The following is a 27,147-nucleotide window of genomic DNA, read 5'->3' as shown; positions in this document are numbered from 1 at the left end:
CATTTAGACATTGTACAACAGCACTACTGCTTGGTTGTTCTCCTAATGAGCGTGAAGCACAATGCCTCATTTGCTCCGTTTGGGCTTTCTGCAAATGAGCTTCTTTAGAGGAGTCTAACTGCTGATTCTGCCACTAGCTGGTTGGTTAGATTCGAGCAGTTTTGGATTTACTACAACGTCTCAGGGCTATTTTGAAAACTGCAATGTATAAGTCAGAAGAGGCGTAATTCTATCCGTGTCTAAGAGGAAGCTTTTTGGTAAACATTTGGCAGCAACATTAGCTGGAGCTCAGAAAACATAAAGAAAACAAAGAAAAAATAGTGGGGGTAATGTAAGAGAACAGCCTCTTTGGGGGTGTGTATGTGTGTGTGCGTGCGTGCGTGTTTCGGTAGGGCCAATTATGGCCAAAATGATAATCCCCATTTCTTTTTGATACATATTAACATAACGATTATGTAGCATGATTATTCATTGATTTTATGGAGGAAAGATTTTTATTGCACTTTTACATTTAAATGAACGGAGCGCTGTTTCACTTGTTGTGCTACATTCCTGCTAATGTACAAGTCTTTGTGTCAAAGTAAGTTTTTATCGAGCAGTCTGATGTGTGCAGAGATAAATATTGCGGAGTCTATCATGAGCATTTAGTTGTGGGAAGCCAAAATCATGATCACGATTAATATTCGATTCATTGTGCAGTGCCTAGTTCTCAGCTGTCCCAGTCCGTATTGTGCGTCTCGTCGTCTCCTCTGTCATCCTCGTCGGAGTCGGCTGCCACCTTCTTCATCCTCATCATGGCGGCTTTGATGCTGCGCTCCAGCTCGTTGTCTCCGCCGCTCAGTACTTCATCGGGTGAGCGTACCATCTACAGCACGACGAGAGTCAATTTAACCACCATTTTTGTCCAATTCAATATTACCTCCTGCTATTCAAAATGTTTTTGGTGAAAAAAAAAAAAATCAACAGTCCTTTTTTCCACAGCAGAAAATGTGACTGATTTTGAAAGCAGAGTATAACTTATAACATTAAGCATGGCTCTGTTCCATGTAGGTGTTGTCCATGCTACAGAGCCAGTATGCGCTATACAAGGACCCTGAAATTGAAGCAGCTAAATGGATTACAGCCCTGATTAATGACATTACGTATACCTGTGTCTGCCCCCGTCTATAACCGTCAACTGTCACATTTGCTAGTGCCTCCATGCCTTGATTTTATAGTTGAAACATCATCAAACTTGTCAGTGCTCTCGGGTGGACAACCACTGGTAACACTGGCTTTAAATTACTCATTTTGGCATTTCTGTACTTATCTGAAATTCCTTGTTACTTATCTGCTGACACATGTCAACAGATAAGTAACCAGGAATATACACAGATAGATATATACAGATCCAAAATATCTCCAGATCTTATAGCAGATATCTGGTAGAACGTCTCACCTTCTTCAGGGTGACTCCCAGTCGGATGGCGGACATTAGACTGCTCCTGGAGTCCTCAGCAGGCGACGCTGCGCTGGGAACGGGGACCTTTCGAAGTTGGATCTGTCCACGTTGCAATGAGGCCAGCACTTGATCCATCGTTCCTACAGTAATACAACAATAAAGAAAAACAGACACTTTTACAATGATGGAAGAAATAAATACTGCATTGTTGGTTATTAAGCCGGACAATGTCTGGCCTCATGGGAGAAGTTAGGAAGTTAAGACAGAACAACATGTACAGGCGCACGCACGCACAGAAGGAAGGAACGCACGTACGCACGAGGATTTGGTAAAAACATTTTGATGTCTACTACTTACAGACACATATAAAGCAGAATTGTACCGTATTTATTCCACGCTTACCTATATTTTGTTTGAGCATGTTCTTGGCTGGAAAAGGAGGGACATCTTTTTCACTGAGAGGCATTGGTGTGTCTTCAGAGAAAGGCAAAGCTTGGACAGGCGGACGATGTATGGCAGGGGGTAGTGGTGGGGGAGGTGGTGGTGGTGGTGGTGGTGGTGGGGGAGGAGGTGCAGTAGGACAAGTGGTTGTTGGCGGTGGCTGTGCGGAGAAGATTTGGACAGGGATGTCTTTAGGCTGCTGTTTCTTGGGTGTTTTATTGCGCCTGGGTGCAGGACGAACAGAGGACGGTCCTTCTGAGGGGCCGAGGCTGATGATGGACAGCGGCTGGGAGGGAACTGGGACTTCTGAAAGAGACATCCTGGAATGAGGAGTCTTCAGCATGTACTGGCCCTGCCGCCTCTTGAAAAATGATGGTAGAAGAGGGGGAAAATGGTTTTAGAAAAAGGACTTTATCTTGTCTAATGTTCTGAGAGACATGGCAAAAACACTAGACAACACCCACACAGTCTAATTTTCATTTGTCAAGGCCGCTCCAAACTGTGTGTGTGTGTGTGTGTGTGTGTGTGTGTGTGTGAGTGTGTGATCACGTCTCGCTCTAGACACCGCTGAAAAGTCAAGACAGCCGAAATCACCGTAAACTGGATGTTTCATTTCACAATTGGTTTTATTTTGTAAACTATTCGGCTCTGCTGTGGCCCACCTGGGTTTGATTACCTACCCAGCTTGACACATTTGCTTGTGGCTCGCAAAACAAGTCGATGAGGCGCCGCAACGGCCGCTCCGCTCCTAATCGCAGCTGGTCAAGATTAGAAAACAAAATGAAAATGGCTCTGCTTTACGGCACTTCCCCATCCTGTGTGGTTTTTTGTTGTCAGTGACTTGGGTTTAAAGGTCCCATTACATGCTCTTTGGATGTTTTTATAAAAGACCTTAGTGGTCCCATAATACTGTATCTGAAGTCTCTGTCCCAAAATTCATCCTTGGTGCAGAATTACAGCCACTAGAGCCAGTCCCACAATGAGCTTTCCTTAGTATGTGCCATTTGTGAGTCTGTAGCTTTTGAGGAGGAAAGAGAGGTGGCAAGGTGAAGGCTGGGGGTGTGGCCTTGACAAACTGTCACTTTGCTTGTTTGAAAGCCATGATGTTCTCTCTCTCTCTGGGTGGGCCAAATTCTCTGGGAGGTAAAGCAGGATGCAGGCCCCTTATGACCTCATAAGGAGCAAGATTCCAGATTGGACCATCTGAGCTTTGATTTTAATTTTTGAGCTTTATTTTCTCAAAGGATACCCAGGGCTCGGTTTACACCTACTGCCATTTCTAGCCACTGGGGGACCATAGGCAGGCCTCACTCATATTAATGTTAAAAATCCTCATAAAGTGACATTTTCATGCCACGGGACCTTTAAACTGAAGAGACTGTGCACAAAATACACACAAACCAAAATACCACCGCAAAATAAATACTGTCAATCTGCTCGAGTTGGATCATCTTCTAAAACTCCAAATTGAAATTTGGACACAATAATGATCGCTAATTTCAAAAGGACATGGAACAGATGTCACTTCCCAGCTGGACTCAAACCAACAGCATAGTGGTTGTGTGGCAGGCGCGGTGACCGCTCGCGTACCACATCACTCAGGGGCTGTGAATATGTAATTAATAACTGAATTTAAAATTCTTAGGTGTAACTATTACATTAGGGTGAAAGGAAGCAGGATTCTCTGGGGTTTATTAAGAGAAGGGAAGCTGCGAAGAAAAGACGATAGCTCCTTTTACACATGCACCAACTCTTTTTAGCTGGAGGAGCTGTATGTGAGAACACAAATGTCTGAGTCAGTTGGATCGCACATTAAATGGACTTTACTCTGTACTTTATCCTAGTACAAAGTCTGAGTAATGTCAGTTGAGCCCATGTGTGAATTGTCCAGAGAATTGACAGCGTGCGATTTGGCGTGTTGATGACGTTTCTATCATGCGGCTGGCACAAAACCGGAAGGATTCAAACATCTAAAATGTCTAACTAGAGAGACAAAGAGATGAGGGAGGGCCGATACAAAATCATCAGACAAATTCAAGGAATGGCTACAGACTCCGTTGTTTATGACCAAATTACAAAGCTGCGCCTCCCCACGAAACCTTGGCCTCCCCAACCAAACTGAGTATTTCCAGTTTCCAGTACTTCCGGTAGGTGAGAACGTGTCTGACGCAGACAATCTCCTGTTGTGTGCTACACAAAGACTCCGTACAATGTTCGGACCTGTTTCTCCGGACCATGTGAGAAAACAGCTAATGAGTGAGCCTGACCTCTCTGAAGGATCGTAATCTGCTCAGAGTCTTCTCTCGTTCCTGGTCCACCCACTGTTTCCTCTGCTGCTCCTCCTCTTTCCTCTTCTCTCGTTTCTGCAGACAACAGAGGGAGATAGCCAGAGGTATTAGAGAGCAAGAATTGCATCCGATTTCATTTGCGACTTCTGCCAGTGTCGGGAGCATCTCTGTGGGTTGTCTCGTTGCCGTGGTAACATACCAGGTGGACCTGATGATGCTGGTTGAAGAGTATGGAGCTCTGCTTGGCGGGCAGCCTCTTCTGCTCGTTGGCCTCTATGCACTGATCCTAAAAACACACACAAATTAATACTTTTACACTAAAACTTAAGTAGACATTTGCAGCTTGACATTGCAACACTATAGTACTTGGGAAAATATGTCTTTTATAGTTCAAAAATTCCAGTGAAACTGAAAGAGGGGCAGATAAATGCAGAATGTTCCTGTTTTTTATTGCATTGTTAAATAGTACATGCCTGTAGATTACTGTAGGTGGTTCAGAGGATTTGTTCTACTTTGTTCTGAGCAATAACATCCTTTTTTAATCAGACACATGAGCATGCAGCCAGCAATGGGAAAAAAAATGCCAACTGCACCAACAATGCTTCAATTACTCAATTACCTCAGCTTAAAATAAAACAGTACAGTAAAAACTAGTTTTAAAAACTCAGCAATTTTGGACGTGAAGGGGATACAGTGAGTAAAATGGCAGAGTTTCATTAACATTTCCACTCTATTATTCACATAACAAAACCCTCGAAGAGGACCAAAATGTCACTAAAAAAAATCAGTTTTTAGTGAGCAGCAGAGAATGACATCTGGAAACGAATGCGTGGTAACGGTACACGCCCACACCTTTTTGTTGCGGAGATAAGCTCGTCGGGCACAGATGTTGCCTCTCTTGGTCTCCAAGGTCTGTAGGCGTGTTTTGAGCAGGCTGACAGCCGGAGAGTCCGTTATTTGAATATCTGTGCGGACCATGCTGTGCAGCTCCTCTGGATCCTCGCACACATCGTAGTACACCACCTCCTCCTTCAGCTCTACAACACAAATACAGTCTAATCACTCAAAACGCCCCGTTACCTGTTCAAACGTTGCTCTTTCAACTCACAGAAAGGTCATTCTCACATCATCACTTGAGCTTTCCATTCTGTAAAATGAATAGAGATGACACGATGCTTCGGATATTACTTTGTAATTAACTTGTCTCGCACTTAAGAAAGTTATTTCCTGTTTTGGTGATAAACTTACTTCTGAAACAACATAGCATACTGCTATGCATTTAGGGAGAAAATTAATAACTGACCAGCTGTGTCCAAATTGGAATTTTTAGAGCATTTTGACTAGTACAGCTCTTTTTTTGTAAATAAAAGGAACTTAATTTGTACAATATCCTGTGTCAGTTATGAGTGAGAAAGGAAGTAGAATTCAAATAACTCCTATATTCCAACAAGGGCACTGGGGAAGTACTTTTACACTGATGAGTATTTCATTTAGTAGAGGACCCCATCCTGCTTTTTAGTTGGGAAAACAGACACAGACAGGCAGAGACACAGCCTGTACACACACACACAACTTAGAAGCAAACATCACACGTCCCAGAAGGAGCAATTAGGAAAATACTAAATATTCACCCAAAGTAAACTCTGTAAACAACACAGAGTGACCAGAAAAACAGAAACCACTGTGCATCAAAGTGTAATCCAATACGTTAGTCCTGTAATGAATATGTGGAACATTGTGTAACTGACACTGTGTGAGAAGGGTGTTGATTCAACTCTACGGTAAGTGAGTGCAGCATTACATTCTAGGGTGCGTGGAAAAAATATAAGAGATGCCTTACAATGCAATGCAGTTAAATAAAACACTACCACAAACGTATAGCCAGAGAAATGTGACATTTAAGTTATACTCAAGCAAGCATTTTAAGTGTACAAGAAAGTGTCTGACTGTTCTGGGACAGTCATGAAGTCACAGGACAGTGTACAGGACAGTCACGGAGTCACATCCCCCCCTCACAGATTCTCAAACTGTGAAAACATGAGGTTTTACTGCCTGATTGACCCAATTTGTGTCACATTTGTATTCCTTCTCAGAGTCCTAACTCAGTCAAATCTGAACACACAGACATGATACACATATATTTTTTAAACTAGCATTATCCCTGATGTCCAATGTGAATAAACTTCAATAAAGCCATCAAGGAATCATAGAAAAAAACTTGATTACAATCTTGTTTTAAAGTATTCTTCAGTATCAAAGTACTCCAGTGATGGTTGTCTGTACATTAAAGGCCTTGGGTAATATTTTCAGTATGTTGGCTGATTAGACCTCTACCCTGTATTCTGTAGGTGTGTGTAAACTGAATGTAAACTGGGCAGGACACATGACATCTTTATTTTAATTGATCCAGGTAAGTTGATTGATTCGTACCTGGAAACTGCCCGGTACAACCACCGAGCAGCTCCGAGCGGTTGAGGTTAAGGGTCTGATGAGTGAAGGACAAGCGCTGCTCTTTCCCCACCCAGATTTTATCTTGTGTGCCTGGGGATTGAACCCCCAACCTCGTAGTCACAAGCTCACTCAGTTATCAATTCTTATTATTCTAATTATTCTGATTTGTGATGTGATAAATTCCCTATGCTCCGGCCCACCTTTAACCTGGACAGAGGTCTACTCAACTAGAATGAGTGAAAACACCTGTGTGTGGTGTCCAAGGCCTTCTAAATAAAACAGGAACTGGTGTGGCTTAAGACACCTGACTCTTTAGGTAAGCTACTATTTATTATGCTCTCTTAAGTGCTTTAAAGTGGACTATAGATGGACATCACTGTCTTCCACAGTGATAAGATCTTTCTCAAAAGGAAGTAGCCTACACATCTACAGTTAATCACAATGATACTCGTCATGTGTAGTCTACCTTTAATCTGCCGTCGCAGCGTGTCTATCTGAGCCACCAGCAGCTGCTCCTCATTCTTCAGGATCTCAAACTTGGTGTTGTACAGTTCTAGTTGGGTTTCATAGAATTCCAGCTCCAGCTCGTCCACCGTGTCCTGCTGCTGACCGTACTTAGACGCAGATCTGGAATCAGTTTTGTGGCTCTTGACTCTGCCAGACAAGCCACCCAGCTGCACCACAACAACAGAAACATGGCAAAGGATCACACTTGTGGCCAGGCATATTACAGCCTAGGACACTGTGCATACTTATTGCTGACGCTCTTCTAAAGCATACCATATGATTTAAAAGATTCAGCTGCGGGTTTCCATTCATTTCAGTATGGAATTAACTTGCAGAGACTTGACACTTAGTACACTAATCTCTCACAAAAAGGGATGGTGAGGCAAGGTGTTTCCATGTCAGATAGGACATATAATCCATCAAGCACGCTCAGGAAGCGAGCAGGGGTTATTTTATAAAAAAAGATTTTTTTTTTATTGGTTGTCTACAAGACACCTTGAATGACTTCACTTAAAGCCAGCTGTCAAACTGAAACCTCCTTAGTAAAAGACCATCATCCACATGATTTTATTCATGACATCTATGTCTCTCATTGTTTGCTCTCTGGGTTTGATTTTTTTGACACAAGGGAGATTTAAAAATAATTTCAGCTTTTAATTACCAATTAAAAAATAACATCGGACATATAAATAAATCTGAGAATCTGTGCTGGTTAACCTATCCAAAGCCAGTTTTAATCTCTGCAAAGTGATTTACACACTGTGATGAAATCACTTGAAACCAACAGCTATCTGCAAGACAGGACAGTAATGTTAAGTATGTAGTCAATGACATGACACATTCAAAGTGTATGGATGTCCCTCAATACTTAGAATTATGTTAAATATCAATACTGTCTGGATATGACACTAGTGCTGTGTACACGTGTACACACACACACACACACACACACACACGCTGTGACACCTGCAGGCACACTTGTTCACTCAAAAGAGCCACTAAGAAATGTTGCCACCAGCACAAGATTTTGCGGAGGTGTAGCTTACTGATCTTATTTTCAATGCTCGCACACAGCTGTCACTATATGGGCTCACGTTGACTTCAAAAAGGGGTACTGCCAGCATCCTGATTTTTAAAGCGCTTAAATCGGATGAATGATGTAGCCACATGAAGGTGAACGTGATGAAGTTGTTTTGCAAATGTGCAGCACGACTCTACAGCAGCAAGTAATTTGCTGCGGTTTACCCAAAATACTGTGATCTCCCCCACCCCATGCACTCACAGATATGAGTATACAGTGGCAGGCACTTTTTGAGTGTTTGTATAGACACAGACACACTCACTTATTAATGCATGCAGGTTTTTGGGGTGTATCGTGGGGATTAGAGCCGATATTATTATAATATTAGGTATTTCCCAATCTATCGGAATCGGCATTTATAATGGCTGAACATTTTTTTAATATTCAATCATCACAAACATTTATGAGGACAAATGATTCTGAATAATGAATATTTAAAAAAGAAAAACAGAAGGTCAACCATGTTATGAGTGTTTGTTGAATATAATTGTTTATATGGAGATTGCCACTTATTAAGCCCCTTGACGTTTTTTAGGCAATTGTCCATGACATCTTTTTGTGAAACATATAACACTGTTTTAATGTTTTTGTCCTGAAAATAAAATAAATAAAGTGTTGCCGTTGCATAGTTTGTCCACCAGAGGACGCTCTACAATGTCCCTGTTGTCAACACAGATTTTTTTTTTTTGTTACTGTGTTTGTGATCAAAAGGACTTTAAGTTTATCTTAAGTTTGTATTTTTATACATTTTATTTACCAGATATTTAATATACTTTATGTTCCTCTGTTCTGTTACTTTTCTGACAATAAAAAAAAATTATTATCATATTATTTTAGTGTCAACTCATAAACATATAATGTTAGGGAAATCTTTTTATATTTTGTATTGTGTTTCTGGATTATTTTTTTTTACACATACAGTATATCGGCCGATATATCGGCACATCGGATTTTTAAATAACCAAATATTTCTATCGGTGTCAGCCTTAAAAATCCTTTATCGGTCGGGCTCTAGTGGGGATTCTGTGTTTTTACATTGGCTTTATAAATAGATCAAAGGACCATAGCAGCATATTCACAACAAAATGGAATACCAAGTGAAAGATTCAGGGTGTCACATTGCTACAGACTTACAACCACTACAAAAGCAGTGTCGGCACTGGAGATAAAGATCTGAATGGTAACTAAAGCCTTTCAACTGTAGCAGAGTCCAATATTGAATATCATTATTGAATGTGCTGACTAATTACAGAGCCATTCGAAAAGTAGTGGTTTATGTTCATTTACAAAGAAATGTGAGACACACACCCTTTCTCTGATGCCGTCTTTCTTGCGGTTGAGGCACATCTCCGTGGCTCTCATATGCTGCAGGGTTTCTTTGGCTAGAAGGAAGCGTAGTTTCTCCAGTCTTGGAGCTGCAGACGCCCAGGCGGCCGCTCCAAAACGACACTTATCCTCCTCCATCTGCTTTAACATACCTGGACATGCACAGGAGGGTCCGTTACGTCAGCGTCATACAAAGCACACATACTGTGCGTATATACTAACAAGGGTACAGAACACAATAACAGGTAACAAAGGAAAAACACCATGGATACCTTCATAAACTTGGATGTAGGCACGTTGGGGTGTTCAAAGGATTTCAGAGTTATGGTGTTATGCAAGTGTTGTAAGTTTTAATATATTCCCTAACCTCCCTCTTGCTTTTCTAATGAATACATTTTTTTAAATTAATGTATGCTCATTTTAGGCCTTTATTTGTATAGGACATCTGAAGACATGAAAAGGGGAGGGGGGGGGGGGGGGGGGGGGGGGGGATCTCTATATGGGCACCTGCTCTACCAGGTGAGCTACCCAGGCGCCCCTACTGCATTTTTAAAACCTCCAGCAAACAGGCATAACTTAAAGTAAATGGAATGTTTACAGACACATAAAACATAATATTATATTATGTTAATAATATAATATAAATTGCCAGCCATATAAATAGCGGAACGAGTGTATCCATACAAAATGTTTGCTTCTTGATGCGGTCTTTCCTCTCTTGGGGAAATTGTTGGGTCTCTGTAAATTATAATGTGTATAGACCTACTCTATCTGTAAAGTGGCCTGAGATGTCCTGTTATGATTTTAAACTATAAATAACATTGAATTAAATTACTGCCCTTCGTTTCCTGTGTGCTAAGGAATGACACAGAAAAGTCATTAATTAATTCATCCATACACAAATAAGAGAAATAAACACAGCAACGTATACCTTTGAGAGCTTTTGAAGTCTGTGCAAAGTAGGTGACAGTGATGTCCTGAATTGAGGCGACTGCGTCTTCTGCTTTTGTTCTCCAATCCTCCGCCTCCTTCTCCAGAGCTGCAATTCTCTTAGGACCCAAGTCCTCAAACTCCAAAGACTTCTGCAGAGAACCACGGTAGGACAAACAGTGGACAGCTTTACACTCAGTCATTTAATGCAGACTTTGTGCATAAACTTACCCCACATAACGCGACATTCTCCGATGCCCAGAGTTTTTTTTTATTAAAATGAATGTATACTTTATTAGTCCCGCAAGAGGAAATTACAATTTACACTCTGCTGTTATTACACACAGGCCTGAATTACACACACATGCTCAGTACCTATACATGCACTAATGGAGAGTGCTTGCTCAAGAGCACATTGGCAGTGCCCAGGATGTGAGCTGGCACCTCTCCAGCTACCAGTCCACCACCATACCATTTAGTCTGAACGGGGATTGAACCGGCAACCCTCCGGTTTCAACCTTTCAACCTCACATTTCCGTGAATAAGACATTAAATAATGGGGAATTGTGTCAATCAATCCATCACAGGTGTGTGTCTAGACCATGATGGAGAGTTGGATTAATGAGACAAGACAATTAGTGCCGTCTAAGGTTCTGTAATGACAAATTAAATAGCCAAGACCGGATGGAAACTTGAACACTGAACAAAACAAAGTACATACAAATATTGTATTTTCACTATCTAAGAAGACTGACAGTTAGTGACAGTAAGAGTAACAGAGGAAGGGAGACAGCAGCGTAAGTGTGTAATACAACACAACTAGCAGTGGGATGTTCAAGGGCTCCTTTAAAAAAATTTAACAATAATAATTTATACATTATTAATCCTACTGCTGGGCGGTATACCGGTTCACACAGAAACCCGGTGTATATTTTTGTTATATCAATTTTTAATATAATGCCACAGCTGTGATTTTGATTGCACAATGTTTGGAACGCTACGCTGCGCGACACTGTTTCAGATGGACCCTTTTCAATGTTGCGCTTCTAAACACACATGTTCACGCCTCAAGTCCAAGGGTAAACACAAGGAATTTCTAATAAGGGAAGAAGCAGGATCTCTGTTCTTTGCTGACCAATCAGCATTCATTAGCAGAATGCTAGCTTGTTTTGGGCAACAACGACTCAACCTGGAAGAAATCAAAAGGATATAATTACTCCTTCATTCAACTTTTGACCTATAATCCCTGTTTAACTTGCAACAACTACAATCAAATCTGGACTTCAAGCATCTTGGATTGTGTGCCTTCTTCCTCCAGACTCTGGGACCTTGGTTTCCAAATGAGATGCAAAAGTTGCTCTCATCAGAAAAGAGGAATTTGGACCACTGAGTAACAGACCAGTTCTTATTTTCTTTAGCCCAGGTAAGACACTTCTGACGATGTTTGATGTTCAGCAAGAGTTTGACAAGAGGAATACGACATTTGAAGTCCATGTCCAGGATTCCTCTGTGTGGTAACTCCAGCCTCAGTCCACTCGTGAAGCTCTCCCACACTTTTGAAAGGTCTTTTCCTGGCAATGCTCTCCAGGCTGCGGTCGTCCCGGCTGCTTGTGCACCTTTTTCTTCCACACTATTAATACTATACTATTAATGTGCTTAGATACAGCACTTTGAGAACATCCATCCAACCATCGATGATGGTTTTGTAAACAACTGTCAGGTCAGCAGTCTTCCCCATGATTGTGAAGTCTACTGATCAAGACTGTGTTTTGATTAATTAGCTGATTAGAGTGCAGGGCTCGACATTAAGGCTTGTTCGCTTGTCTGGGGAAAGTGGATTTTTGCAGGGGAAGTGGAAGAGAAATTTACAAGTGAAAACTCAAACAAAATAAAATAGCATGTTACTTAACGTTATGTGCCACTAATTACGTCTATGTTGCCAATTTGAGACAAATACATCAGTCGGTGTTAGTTGCCTAACGTTAGCTTGCTAACTCCAACTTAGCGTTACCCCGTTGTAAATGTGAATGTGCTGTATTTATATAGCGCTTTTCTAGTCTTAACGACTACTCAAAGCGCTTTTACATCATACAGGATACATTCACTATTCACACACATTCACACACTGTGGCTGAGGCTGCCATACAAGGTGCCACCAGCTCATCAGATATACACTTACACACATACACACTCCGATGCGCGGCACCGGGGGCAACTCGGGGTTCAGTGTCTTGCACAAGGACACTTTGACATAGGACTGCAGGGCAAGGGATCGAACCACCAACCTTCCGATTGGCAGGCAACCGCTCTACCACTGAGCCCCAGCCGCCCCAGCCGTTGTAACATCGCTGACAGAAAACGAGCCGGATACAGATGTCACTCGTGGCAATAGCAGTGTGCTTTGTGTGGTTGAAGCATGAAGTTAATGTGACTCATTTAGAGACACTATCTACCACAAAATGTTACTTCTCCTCTTCTCGTTTGTCCGTCAGTTATTATTAAACCTCAGCTCCGCGACTTGCCAAATTAAATATCAGCTAATAATCAACTGTAAGGTAGCCAAACCTTTTAAAGGATCCCTTTGTAAATCAGCCTCTGCCGGGAAGAAAGTGAAATTGTAGAAAAAAGAAAGAAAATTTAACAATCCATTGATATGTCTACAAAATTATTTTAGATATAGTATAAGTTCAAGATACCACTACCTCTGGTCATACACTGCACACCAGCGAGCAAGCAAAGTATTACTTTATATGATAGCATCTGGAGATCTTTTTCTTGTTGAAGGAGAAATCTATTCTTGGAACATTTGTATCAAGTGAATTGTATTAATGTTGATACTGTTTGGATGCTTTCAATGGTTTGTTGGAATTCTGCATTAGCAAATCACACACAAAAAAATTACAAAATATAAATCTTTTCCCGGAGAGGTGACTTTTGTGCATTGACAAGTGAAACATAAATTTGCTTGTCCAAAAGACAAATGCCTCAAAAAGGTAATGTGAAGCCCTGTGAGAGACACTTTGAGCCTACATTATTGAGACTACGTTTACACCTGGGCGGCTTTTTTCATAAACATACATTTCAACCTCTCCGGTTTCAAAAACAACATTGTGCACAGCTGTCAGTTTTCAGAAAAGTGTTCATTTACAGGTACCCGTGTATATATGCCGCCAATGCCGTCACGAGCATGCCAAACCTGTGGTAGTGGCAGTGTAACATGAAGCTCAAGCCCACGTTAGCCAATCAGAATCCCGAAAATAGCAACAACAGTAATGAATCACTTCTTCGGCTGCTTAAACCTCCGCTCGTCTCAGTTTACATGCAAACTTCTCCAAAATCGTAAACGAAGGGCACAAACGAAGGGAAATGTCTCCGTTTGCACGTGTAAACAGGGTCTGAACCTTTTCACAATATTCTCATTTTCTGAGGTTTTGAATTTGGAGTTTTCATAAGCTGTAAGCCATTATCATAAAAATTATAAAAGAATAAAGGCTTGAAATATCTTGCTTTCCATGTACTGAATCTATATATTAGTTTTCCCTATTCTGTGAATTTATTGAAACAAATGAACTTTTGCACAATATTCTAATTTCTGAGTTTCGTCCTCATATGATAATTTACCACATCCTGAAAAAAGCCCATAGCTGATAAACACATGTCGGTATTTACCAGGATCTCTATCTTGTAGAGGCAGGCCAGCTCTCTCATGTCCCTGAATGGTTGGAGCAGATACTGGAAGAAGGTGGTGGCCACAGTGACCAGGTCCTGGTAGGCCTCGTCCTCTTCCTCGTAGATGTCAAGCAGCGCAACCATTCGGTCTGCACTGCCATGAGTCTGTAGGAGCTGTAAACATAGAAGGCATAAACACCATTACAGGGGTTTGTTCTGAGCCCACAGCAGAGTCTTTGCTCTGCATTGCTTTTCATATCACACCGATATAACAGTCAATATCGGGGCGCCTGGGTTGCTCACCTGGTTGAGCATGCGCCCCATGTTCAGAGATTACATTCCAACCTGCGGCACTTTGCTGTATGTCATTCCCCCTTTCTCTCCCCTTTCAAGACTTCAGCTAACCTATCAAATACAGGCCTAAAATGCTCAAAAATGTATCTTTAAAAAAAACTATGAATCCAACTTTCATGACCAGGTGGGCTAAAAGTTGACCGGTGAAGCCAGAGGTTAGTGGTTCAATAACACTACTTTTGAAATCTGAAACCACTCACCACTGAAGTCAAACAAATATGTCTCCTCATATCTAACATCATCACTTCCGATCAAGGGTTTTAAGTGACCACAGCTTTTGAGCACAGACCTTGTGTGCACATAGGTCAGCTTGATCAATAACTGAAATGCTGTCAGGTACAGGGGAGAATTCGGAAAGTTGACATATAGGCAGGAATGGAAATGGCGAAAGCAGCAAAAGACATTTGTTCATAAAAAAATTTGTCCCTGCTGAATTATTTTATCATACTACAATATGATTCTCGCACCTCTTTATGTATTTGAAGGGAACAATATAAGGTGCAGTGGTAAGATATAATGCTATATATAATAAAAGGTGCCATTTACTGTGTCATTGTTCTGTTGGATGCATTGGATATTGACTTATTTTCTCATCTCTCACTATGATGTTTACTTATAAGGCAAGCAAAAAAAATTACATTTATGTGAACAAATTATTTTAATTCAAATACATGCCACAGGGCAAAATCACAGGCTGAAAGACAGACATCAGTGCTGGTGGTGTTGCAAAATCTGCAGCTTTGAGTGTACTGCGCAACCAGCAGAGGTTTGCTGTGTCATAGTAGACATGTAACACCACTGTGTGGTGCTACTACAGCAGGCTAACATTCAAAAAGATATTTAAGGAAATACAGAGCCTTACAGAGGATCCCCAAGCTTTACTAATTCCTCAATCCTTTTAATTTATTAAACATTCCTTCTAAAAAAATATTTGTCTGGCTTGTCTCTATGTATTTTTGAGTGCATCACAGATAGCTCCTAAAACTTATTCTATGAGTTTTGGCTGCGATGCAAACAGGCAAGAGGCACAGAAGATATCACAGACATCAAGACAGATGACAATTTATTTATATTCTATGAGCAAAACATGAGCATAATCTTTGCTCTCGTGGCACTTTCAGTGTTCTATAGTGGAGTACTTGTTGTAAACACACATTCAGTATAAATCTACTGTATAGAGATTTATAGAGATTTATCTAGCAGTCCAAAACAACAGCACAGCACTAATCTTACCTTCTTAAAAGGTTATAATCAGGGGTGCACATAACCTTTTCAGTGACTTACTCAGGTGAGTACCAGGAGATTGTGTTTGGTACTCACTCCTTATGCAGCGTAGTCTTAATAAGTGCAGTCTTCCCCACTGTCCTCTTCAGTGTCGTCCCCACTGTCCTCTTCAGTTTCATCCCCACTGTCCTCTGTTTCAGCATCCTGCATGGTAGATAATGAAGATGCTGCAGATGCACGTCCCTGTCCTTGGTTGAGCCTCCGATTAGCTGTCTCCATCCACAGGTCAACAGCTTGCTTTGGGTTAAACGTTTCACGTGAATGATATGCACCGCCGACATTTACTCCTAGTCGCTTCAGTAAAGGAATATCTTCAGAATAGGAAGACATGGGACGTGCGTGTTTAGCTTTATGGAAGGCAACAAGAAAAATATTAAACAGAGCTTGCCGCTGTTCTTCATTCAGCTTTTCTCGCCATCTGCCGAGTGGGCGACTGGACATTTCGTCTCGGCTAGCTTGTTTATTAGCAATGGCTTGCGCCACATTCGTGTGCTCCTTGCTCTTTTCATGTTTGTCAAATAAAGGATGGTTGAAATTCTTTGAGCCTTTATAAAACGCACCTGTTTTGTCCGCTAGATGTGGATTTGAGCGGCAAATCTTGCACCACATTTCAGTGCGCTCATCATTAGCTTCAAGCCACTGCACGTCTTGGAGCCACTTTTCCGAAAAAAACCTTTTCTTCGGCTCCGGCTCCAGTTGGCGTTTCTTTGTAGGTGGCGAAACACCAAAGAAGCTGCTTAATGTCTGTTGCTTTTTGGACATCTCTGTGCGAAGTTTGAAAGCAACATGTCATGTGTAAGGTAAGATGAAAAGATCGGTCAAGTACGCAAAGGCGCGTAGTAACACAAACGGCATTACGCTTTCCCAATTTTTGTCGCGCATGCGTACTTGCGTACCAGTTATGTGCACCCCTGGTTATAATGTTCAGTTCTTTTGTTTACACTGTTTAAGTCTACCCTCATTGATAGAAATGAAGGACACAACATGTTGTAAAATTGTCTCTAATATTTACTAAACCCTCATCACAGACTCTGATCTTCAAAATCTTTATGTTTATTTGGGAAGGATTTAGTATAGGGTTTTATTAGACTGCTAACGTTAGCTAGGTGTCACTAACTGGCAACTGAGTGTATGGTGTCCATGGCCCCTGCACGCTGTGAAAGTGATGTGAGCACACCTGTTGATCCCACAGCTGTGACCTCTCTCTCTCTCTCTCTCTCTCTCTCTCTCTCTCTCTCTCTCTCTCTCTCTCTCTCTCTCTCTCTCTCTCTCTCTCTCTCTCTCTCTCTCTCTCTCTCTCTCTCTCTCTCTCTCTCTCTCTCTCTCTCTCTCTCTCACCTGCCGTACGTGAGCCTTGGCCCTCGACATCTCCTCCTGCATGGTCTTCCTCTTGAACTCCTGTAGATTTTCAAAGTACTCATCAACATCCCGCTCATCCTGAGTGAACAACGTATCGAGCACTATCTTTCGCCCGCAGATGTCAATGGCTGTGCTGAAGTATTTTTCGAGTTTTCGACACGGCGTGTCAAAATCCCTCTTATCGTAGTCTTCGGGACCTGACCTACGATTCAGGAAAAGCAAGTCCCAAATGTTGCCGTCTTCGAACTCTGACAAATCCGGGAAGCAGGTTACCAAGACGTCTGCCACACATATAAACTGCTGATGGATGTGTTTCAAATCGCTCACGGAGAAGAGTCCAGCCCAGCTCATCTGAACGTCGCCGAAAGCGACTTCTTCGGATTTGCGTTTTTGCCGTTGTAACGTCCGGTTATGGCAGGTGACGGCAAACTTACACTCGATGACATTCCACTGTACGATGAAACCTAGCTTAAACGTCTCGGGTTCTTCAAATATGTTGCTTTTAACGGCCACCCAGCCCTCCAGACTATCTAAACGCTCAAACTCTACGGTATTCATCTTAAAAAGAGATGTTTCACTTTGGCCTCCGAGAAGCTGTTGGCTCTGTTTACAACGTCCGCCATTTGTGTGACGTAAGCCGCCTTCAAGGACTACTAACATATCGGGAAATATCTTTAAGCCGAACGTTAACTTGTTTCACAATGTGATATTTCTACCGTTATAATCACATGTAAAGGTAATTTTAAGTTGACACAGAGGACACGATGCAAGCCTTGTAGTTTTGCGCACATTATTTAGCTGAGAAATTAAATACACCACCGCTTCTGTTACTGATATCACGCAATAACTCCATAGTAATCTTCTTTTTCGTGAACAGTGGGTTAGTTTTGCTTGATTTCTAACGTCAGAGCAACAGTTACGGGAAAGTGCAAGCGTCTAATTTTCAATCATCGAGCAGACGAGGTCACAATCAAGATATTCTGATCACAAGACTTTGAATCACCTCTTAAGAAGTTTATAAGGAGCCCTGAAGGCACCACAATGTCCCTTGTGTTATGTGTTACACTGTGTTCAACTTCGACCTTTTGAATCACATGTCAGGGGAATTCCACCTCCTACTGGAGCCATGGGTGTATAATTCCTCTTTCACACCGAGGACCCGGGTCGGACCAGGGTTAGCTGTCTCCTGTTCAGCCCTTCTTTTGGCGATTCAAACTAAGCCAGACAACACGGGTTTAAATGGAAGCCCACCAGTAAAGAAAACAGATGAAAACCATCCCATACATAGTAATACAATAATTATGAGAAAAAAAATCATAATAATGAAATAAAAGCCAAAATTATCAGATAAAAAACAATGAAATATGAGAATAATAATACAATACACATTGGTCATTATGTGTAGACTTCCCAAAAATCCTAGTCCATTTAAAATAAAAAAAATAAAAATCTGAACAATTAGTCTAGATAGTTACCTTTGTCTATACACAGTATGATGGTCTTGGATCATTACTTGTGTGGAAAACTTTCAGTAACACGATAATGCTACAAAACATTTTTTTAAACATGCCAAACTAAAATAATACCATGAATATAACTGAGTGCGTTTTTTATGCGTGTTGGCTGCAAGATACATCCTTAATTTAAAGAGAGCTTAACAAAATTAACAAATAAATAACAAATTATGAACATAATTCATAACTTCTTGTACCCCCTTTGGAGATGGAGGAAGAGGCGGCAGAACCAGCCCCGGGGATTTCAAAGTAAAAGCACCGTGTTTTACCCATAGACTAGCTTATTTAAATAAAATGGCTATCACAATGACTTCCCGGTTAATTTATGTTTTTATGTTTTTGATTTCCATACCTAAACAACACATTTTTGGTTTTGAAACAAATAACAGATATGCAGTCTTCATTTTTCTAATTACAAATGAATTAGGCTTACAGAGTATCCAATGATAGCCAGATCCTTAAGGGTCCCATGACTTGGTCCTCTTTGGATCCTCTAATATAGACCTTAGTGGTCCCCTAATACCATATCTGAAGTCTATTTCCCAAAATTCAGCCTTGGTGCAGAATTACAGCCAATAGAAGCAGTCCCACAATGAGCTTTACTTAGTATGTGTCATTTCTGAGTCTATAGCTTTTGAGGAGGATAAGGGGGGGGGGGGGGGGGGGGGGGGGGGGGGGGGGGGTCAATGTGAAGGCTGGGGGTGTGGCCTTGACCAACTGCCACTTGTTTGAAAGCCATGATGTCTCTCTCTCTCTCTTAAGGGTGGGCCACATTCCCTGGGCGGACAAAGCAGAGAACGGGGAGGTAAATTAGGTAATCCAGCTCGGCCCATCTGAGCTTTCCTTTTCTCAAAGGCAGAGCAGGAAACCCAGGGCTCGGTTTACACCTATCGCCATTTCTAGCCACAATTCCTAACCATAGGCAGGCTGGGGGAACTCATAAAAAACTCAAAGTGAAATGGGACCTTTAAGTTTTACAAGTTTTAGAGTGTAAACAAAACTCAGCCCACTGATTAGTCTAAATTAATTGTTGTATTAAATGCATTTCTATTTTCCTGCATGCGTGTTTGGCATGCCTATGACATTTGAGCAATCTGAGTGCCATCTATTTTTGTCCTAGCTTCTGGGTGAGGGTTGACTACTTACAGAGCTGGCTTGTCGGGCACCACAGTTGGCCTGTAATGGCTGTTTAGTACAGACTGGTTTGCTGGATTATCCAGGTAATTTGCAATGAACTGCTCCTTCACTATTGATCATTTATGGATAAACATATTGTTCTGCAAAGGTATTTTGTTAAGTTTGACAAATGTTGTTGAGAGCTCTCATAGTCTGTTGTGTTCATTCTGTTCAGTTAATATTGGATGCAGAATTTTTAGAATATTATTCTAAACTGTTGTCGATCTAACTAAGTAAGAACAGGAAGGGCTGAAATACATTTTTTTGTATGAGAATCATAAATGGATTTTTAACCTCTCACAGCCACAGTGACTCTCCTAATGGACTTGAATGAGATCAGAGGAGGCAGACTGGATGTGATTGCAGAGGAAGCTGAGCACCAGGAGTTAAGCAGAGAGTTGACCACTATGGCGGACACGGGAGGGAGGGCGACCCTAGGAGTTTCCACCTTCCAGAGGTTTTCTGTTAACACCAACGAGTCCCTTCGTTTTGAGCCCTGTGAGGACAGCCTTCCATCTTCCACTGGGGCAGAAGAAGGACTTGATGACGATGATGTGTTTAAAGAGAGAGGAATCGAGGTGGGGGACACTAACACAGATGTGTCCCATTATGTATGAATGACACATCTGATATTTTCTTATTTTAATTGAACTCTGTTCAATCCCATTGGGTTCATTGGGATTTATTGAATAACCTTTTCTAGATGGTGTTGGTGCAAATAGGCGACAGAAATACAGAACTAGCACCTGTAAAAATTAGTAATCAAAAAACACACCATTAAAAACACTCAAGTTCTCGACTAACCCCTGTATACATCCTATTGTATCCCTAAAAATGGCCGTGAATTCCACTTAATGAATGTGATCTAACATCGTCTTTGTAGCTAACTCCCAGAAGACAGAGCTGTCCACATGTAAGGTTTTATTTGCCATGCCAAAAACATGAGCAGAAAGTCCTGACAGCATAGGCGGAAAAAATGTTTATGTTACTGGTTTGAAATTAAAAAGAGAAAGAAGTCTGACTTTCAGTTGTTTCCAGGATGAGATCGTCACAATCAGGAATCGGTTGCAAGGGAAGGTTGCTGAGATGGAGAACTTTGCAGGTCATCTGGAGGAAATCTTTCTCACTGTGGAGGTAAATATTCTAAAAAAATGAGTTTAGTGAAACTGATTGTACTGTGTTTTGACTTTGATGTATCATTGTACTTCCGTGTGAGCATTCCGGGGATACTTTGTTATTATTGTTTTATTAAAGCTGCTCTAAGCAATGCTCCTCATCCCGTCCCTTTCCCTTCCCTTCTGAACTCCAACGCCGGACACATCCATTTTATTCATTGCCTCCCTTGATCTGTGGTGCTCTCCTGGTTTTTCTTTCCTTTCCATATTTTGTTTAATGCATAACACGTGTCAAATAAATGTGTGTACAGGAGAATTTTGGCCGTCAGGAGCAGCACTTGGAGCAGCATTACAACGATGTGCTCCAGACGTTGTCTCAGCGATATGACGAGAGGGCGGCTGGACTGGAGGAGGAGAAGAAGGGCAAGCTGGAGGCCCTGTACAAGCAGCTGCTGGCTTGTGGCCGGGAGATGGATGCCTCCAAGGAGCTCATTGAGACAGCCCAGGAGGTCTACCGCAGCCAAGACAAGAGGCTTTTCCTAAAGGTGTCCTTGCTCGTGTTTAAGTGCAGATTACAGTTCTGTGCATTAGGGGTTAGGAAGAAAAAACGTAAACAACACAGTATCGCAATATTTTCTGCAGCAATACTGTATCAATGCGCAGACGACAAGTATTGATCTATTAATGTGTTGATCAGTTTGTCTGCCTGACAATCCCATTTTGCAGCGATAAATGGAAGTGAGATGAAGATAAAACAGATGTTGACAATGTTTTCCTTTGGGGACATAATTTGAAATGGGAAAAGGTAATACATTGCAATTATATCACAGAATATTCCAATATGTTTAAAATTGCAATGATATCGTATTGTGACAAAGTATCGTATTATTGTATCGGGACATAAGTATCGTAACATCATAAAATGACATAAGTACCGTGATGATATTGCATTGTGACATAAGTATCGTGATATCATATTGTGACATAAGTACCGTGATGATATTGTATTGTGACATAAGTATTGTGATATCATATTGTGAGGCCTCTGGCGATTCCCTAGTATACATGATGATAGATGGCTCCAGTTGTACATGATTTTGCCATCATCACAGCTGATGTGGTTGTGGATATGAAATATTTGCATGAAAGTATTTCTACCTTTATTTACTTTTTCAATTGCTTTTTTCAATTTTTATTGACAGGCAGTTATGCCCACCATAAAAAGGTAATTTTGAAGCTGCTCAGTGAGTATGCCACATGGTGTGACGCTACACTGGAGGTGACTGCAGTGTGGTTTCAAAATACTAACCATTAATGGCCCAGGGCTGATAGTGTGTTTCCAGGTGTTTTTGCTTTCAGTGTCCTACTAATATTGTGTAGGTTGACACATTTTGAGCATGAAAGTAACTCTTGGCCTTCAAAAAAAGGGCTTTGACATTTAAGTACTCAAGGTCCGCTCATTAGCTTTTTGAGGAGTTATGAGGTAGCTCAGTTTCCATGACGAATGAGAAAATCCACTATAATATACTACAAAATGCTCCACAAAAACTAGTAAGTGGACCTTTGAATTTTTGTCAAACTGAATACGTTTTGGGTTATCCAAATGAACTGCATGACACAAGCTGCTTTACCCTAAATGTGAACTTATAGTATTCACAGCTTGTTTTCTTTTATAGAATCGAGGAGTTTGCCAAAGAGGAGGTAGACCTCACGTTGTCTACAAGTCTTGAGTTTAACACACCCCTTGCTGACCTGTCAGATGTCAAAACCATGATGGACTCCATCAACGTTGTTCCAGGTCTGATTTACAAACCGTTACCCCACAATCCACGGATTAATGACTGTGTTAGTCCAGCACACACATGAGGGTTCAGTTTCTTGTCAATATCTGCCAGGATATCTTTGACACATTGTTCTCTTGGACAGCTTAGACCAGCTAGCTTTGGGTTTTTATTCAAAGGGCGATCGCAAGCGTGTCAATAAGCAAGTGATGTTCTCAGTACTGTCACCACCCAATAAGTGTTTTAAATTTGAAAGTGTAAAACAATACTTATCAAGATTAGCAACAAAGGTAGACTAAAGCGCGTAGACCCCATTGATTTGAGGCATCTTCATTAAGCACAGGCCCACATGAAGATAGGAAATGGGAGTCTAGAATCACACCACATAAAGCCAGCAGGTGGATCAGGGAACTCTCACTTGAATCTCCCTGAACATCCTGAAGGTAACTGTGGTGGTGGAAAGATTTTATAACATTATTTTTTTGTCATTTCAGGCCTTTTTTCCATAAGACAGATTAGACATGAAAGGGGAGAAAGAGGGGGAATGACATGCAGTAAAGGGCCACAACTCAGAACTGAACAACATTCAACCTCTTATGGCTGATACAGCCTGAGGAATGCAGCCAGTAAGATTATTGGCAGACATGGTAAAATCAGAAGCGGAAGTGATGCGTTTGAGCAAAAAGAAAAAACAAAAATGCACTGCTAGAGGAATAAGGGCTACTGTGTGAGAGAAGTGTTTTCCTTATTGAGCTTTCACCAAAGCTTATATCACTGTATTTTACCACTTCAGTAAAGTTGATCTTACCCACTGTTTTATGGATAAGAATAATAATGAATAGCAAAAATGTCAATGTTTTGTTTAAACTAGAACAAGCTGTCACAATGTATCGCTTTTCATGCAAAACTGCTATAGTAACTTTATCTTAGTGCCTTCTATGTTAAGACTCGATGACAAAACTGGGTTAAAAAATGTCTCCAATATAAAAACAGCTCCATCTGCCCCGGTGATCAACCCCCAGATGCCCAACTCTGCCACCCAGACGTCACTGCGTGTGTGCTGGAGCTTGTTCTCCGACGACACGGTGGAGTACTATGAGCTGTACTACAGACCGGTGCTGGAGGACACACCGGCAGACAGCGTCTGTGCACCACATGGTATAACACCAAGATACTGACTGCAGGTTCCCATTGCATGATAACACCATCTACTGTTGAAATAGTATCTGTTGGTGTGGGAATCTTTGATTTACTTTAAGAGCGTATTGGTGAGCACTGCAGCCACAATGCTCTGCTGGTCTTTCAGTATGCAAGATCAACGTGAAGGAGACCCATTGCACTGTGACAGATCTGCTGGCCAATGCTCAGTATGAACTCTGGGTGACTGCTACCAACACCACAGGCATCAGCCCAGCGAGCGAGAAGGCCTTATACATGACGGGTAATACCTGTTGCACTCCTATAACTGCATGAGGAGGATGTCCCCTAAAATCACTTTTGTTCTCTATTTTGTAATCACTCCAGCCTTGTATGATTAATGGAGAGAATAAAGTCAAAATGGGTGATCTCTCTCTCTCTCTCTCTAGTGCCGTCGCCTCCAGTGATCAAGCAGAGGGAGTGTACTAGCTGTCGAGAGGCTGCTCTGATCCGCTGGGAGTCAGGAAACACCAACCCTGTGGACTCTTACACGGTGGAGCTCAGTGAGATGGGTACTGATGGCACAGAGAGCAATACTACGGAGTAAGAACTGTTATAACAGACATACTGTACATTTCCTTAATTTCCTTCAGGATCAATTAAGTATCTGTATGTCAGTCTGTCCGTCTGTCTGCAACTGTAGTTGACAGATTCAACATAGAAACAAGCTTACGATTTAATTTGAATTTTTATAAGTTCGCACAAACATGTGAACAAAAAGAGCTCTGTTAAAACAAAAATGGCAGCACCATAGTATTCATCTTCACTGGGCTGTCCCTTTTAACAAGGCCTTTGCTTCAATTCATTCATAAACAAGCCCTTGTTTGAGCTTGCCTAGGATTTTTGAGGTCTTGTGGTTATAGAGCTGCTGAATCAAGACACACTGTCCTAGAAAATCTATTCTTAGCTTCTGCTCCTGCAGCACTGTCAGCCGCAGCTAGAATACTGTCCTCACATTTGGGATCACTTTATAGTCAAACCTTCCAATTTAATGGTCTGTTTTTGTTTTTTCTTTGCTAAAGGAGCTTAAACTGTATTCATTAAAATGGGTCTGTGGTCCAAATATGATGGCGTTCTGAGTTAAACACCTTATTTATCCACCTAATATTGCACAGAGACAGAGTTATTTCAAGGCAATAAAAGGGAATCCAAAAAGTTGTCATCATTGTGCATCTAGTAAAAAGCAGTGAAGAAGTGACAGCAGCCTTCTGTCCCATTGGTTAATCCTCCAGGTCCATAGTAGCCGTGCCCACCTGTCAGTGTCTGATCCAGCTGCACACAGGACGCCGTTACCTCATCACTGTGAGAGCGGTCAACATCGGCGGGCCCAGCGACAGGAGCGAAGTTATTCCTGTCTCCACAACAGGTGACAAGCATCGGGATCAGCCAGTATTCAGATCATTTAAATAGCATTATAAAAAGTGTCTTGTTACACTCCCTTCATTCAGAACTTTTACTTAAGTAGAAGCAGCCTACAGAATTAGTAGCAACAAAATGTACTTAAAGCATTGGCAAAGTAAAAGTAGTCAAACTAGCCTCAGGTGGAGGTCCTGGTTGGGAACCTCTGCATTAACATGTAAGGAATCTACATGGAGCTAATTCGAACTGCCTTTATATATTGTTGGATGGTTTCCTTGTCAACCATGCATCTTATTTTATTTACTTTTTTAAAATCTTGATCTAACAAAAAACAGAGCTGTTTAATAACTGTAGTGGAGAGGAAGTATAAAGTAGCATCAGATAGAAGAACAAGTGCCACAAATTTGTATTTAAATATTGTACTTCAAGTTCTTCCTATCACCGCTTTTTGCACATTAATGTTGACTAACATTACCCATGCAGGTACATTCTTCTACCTCCTAGAGGACACTGCCCATCCTTGCCTGTCCATCTCTGAAGACGGCTTCACCATTTTTTATGGAGATGAGGAGCTGCCGATAAGCGCTATGGCCTTAGATGATAACACCTTTACCAGGTAAAGCATAGAAATGCTGCTTGTCTGACAGATTTGTTTATGTTGTCCATTCTTAGTGTAATTATGTCAAATAAGACCGGGTGTATGCACAGATGTGTAGCTGTCCTGGGGGATCTGATCCCGGTGCGAGGCCGGCATTACTGGGAAGTTGAGGTGGATGATGGGACAGAATTTAGGATTGGCGTTGCAGCCGAAGACACAGAGAGGAACTCGTACCTCGGCGCCAACACCACCTCCTGGTGTATGAGACACATTCTCACCCCGTCCAGGTAACAGCGCACCATCTCTGTTAACAAAAACCTGACCCCAGGTGTCTCCATAGTCTCTCTAATAGGTGTTATCAGAACTTTTACAAAGCACTCCCAAATAAGCCTATTAGGTTTGATTACAATCAAATGAAAGTATTGTTCCATGATAAGAAACTATACGTTGGTTTGTGAATGATATGATAGTTTGTACATACTTTTCCCTTTCCTAAGCAAAAATGTATGCATGGCCTCTATGCAAAACTAAGCCCATATAAAAAAAAGGTAGAAAAGCCCTTTGAAGAAGATGTTACCTTTTTTTTTTTAAAGTGTTGCTATGGCAACTCTTCTTAGAACAAAGCAGGACAGTTGAATTGTCAAATTTAGCAAGTCATTCAGTGCAACATATACCACAAGACCTGAATGTGGTTTCCATTGTGGGTATCTTCTTGGTGATTCTGCATACACATAACACATACCTCATTTTCTTTTATCTGCAGCCATTTCAAATCCTACTGCTGGCTCATGATTCAGCAGCTGCTTTACCAATAGTTGACAGTGGGAAAATTATCACATCAGGATGAGATAAAAAGCTCTATATTAAGAACTTCTTTAGTTTACACAGTCATAATGTTGCCGTTTTCTTCCCTTTAGGCATAAATATGAGTTCCTGCACAATGGCTGGAGTCCTGACCTGAGGATTACAGTAAACCCAGTAAGGATAGGAGTGGCACTGGACTACGAGAGGGGGACTTTGTCCTTTTTTAATGTGGATCTGGAACAGCATCTACACACCTTTCAATGTCACTTTCAAAATTATGTCCACCCCTGCTTTGGCCTGGACAACCCAGGAGCTCTTACTGTACACAACGACATAGAGGCTCCCGAGTACACATTCATCTGACTCCTGTAATCTTCTCCAGGGCTGGAAGGTAGTAAAACTACTTTGTTTTGTTCAAGTTCTGGGTGGCAGCCCTAATAAAAGACAACAACTTAACATTGTAACACCCAAA

At 41.4% G+C, this 27,147-nt stretch overlaps 2 protein-coding genes across 2 annotated transcripts; one reads left to right on the top strand and one right to left on the bottom strand.

Moving 5' to 3' along the window:
- Positions 1 to 17,781, bottom strand: LOC117944284 (WASP homolog-associated protein with actin, membranes and microtubules). The gene is made up of 11 exons (XM_034870936.1): positions 17,111 to 17,781; positions 14,135 to 14,308; positions 10,467 to 10,617; positions 9,518 to 9,687; positions 7,088 to 7,295; positions 5,023 to 5,207; positions 4,370 to 4,456; positions 4,150 to 4,245; positions 1,844 to 2,243; positions 1,439 to 1,581; positions 1 to 865 (listed from the first exon to the last, which is right to left on the bottom strand). The coding sequence occupies exons 1-11, from the start codon at positions 17,687 to 17,689 to the stop codon at positions 710 to 712; spliced, it is 2,349 nt and encodes a 782-aa protein (XP_034726827.1). The 5' UTR covers positions 17,690 to 17,781; the 3' UTR covers positions 1 to 709.
- Positions 17,782 to 19,727: 1,946 nt separating this feature from the next.
- On the top strand, positions 19,728 to 27,065 carry LOC117944310 (fibronectin type III and SPRY domain-containing protein 2). The gene is made up of 13 exons (XM_034870969.1): positions 19,728 to 19,865; positions 20,125 to 20,399; positions 20,860 to 20,955; positions 21,248 to 21,481; positions 22,139 to 22,161; positions 22,613 to 22,734; positions 23,711 to 23,875; positions 24,024 to 24,158; positions 24,304 to 24,457; positions 25,147 to 25,280; positions 25,757 to 25,889; positions 25,982 to 26,158; positions 26,789 to 27,065. Exons 2-13 carry the CDS (start codon positions 20,142 to 20,144, stop codon positions 27,036 to 27,038), a joined length of 1,881 nt encoding a protein of 626 aa, XP_034726860.1. The 5' UTR covers positions 19,728 to 19,865; positions 20,125 to 20,141; the 3' UTR covers positions 27,039 to 27,065.
- Positions 27,066 to 27,147: the final 82 nt, after the last annotated feature.

The sequence above is a fragment of the Etheostoma cragini genome, chromosome 1 (assembly GCF_013103735.1).
Source record: "Etheostoma cragini isolate CJK2018 chromosome 1, CSU_Ecrag_1.0, whole genome shotgun sequence".
Taxonomy (NCBI): Eukaryota; Metazoa; Chordata; class Actinopteri; order Perciformes; family Percidae; genus Etheostoma; species Etheostoma cragini.
This window is presented reverse-complemented; position numbering and strand designations above follow the sequence as displayed.

Coding starts and splice junctions, on each gene's coding strand:
- LOC117944284 (XM_034870936.1), bottom strand. CDS start 17,689: ATGAATACCGTAGAGTTTGAGCGTTTAGATAGTCTGGAGGGCTGGGTG. Junction 4,246..4,369: donor AGCATCATCAGGTCCACCTG/GTATGTTACCAC, acceptor TGTTGTCTGCAG/AAACGAGAGAAGAGGAAAGA. Junction 1,582..1,843: donor CATGCTCAAACAAAATATAG/GTAAGCGTGGAA, acceptor GTATTACTGTAG/GAACGATGGATCAAGTGCTG.
- LOC117944310 (XM_034870969.1), top strand. CDS start 20,142: ATGGACTTGAATGAGATCAGAGGAGGCAGACTGGATGTGATTGCAGAG. Junction 20,956..21,247: donor AAATCTTTCTCACTGTGGAG/GTAAATATTCTA, acceptor ATGTGTGTACAG/GAGAATTTTGGCCGTCAGGA. Junction 25,890..25,981: donor GATGATAACACCTTTACCAG/GTAAAGCATAGA, acceptor GTGTATGCACAG/ATGTGTAGCTGTCCTGGGGG.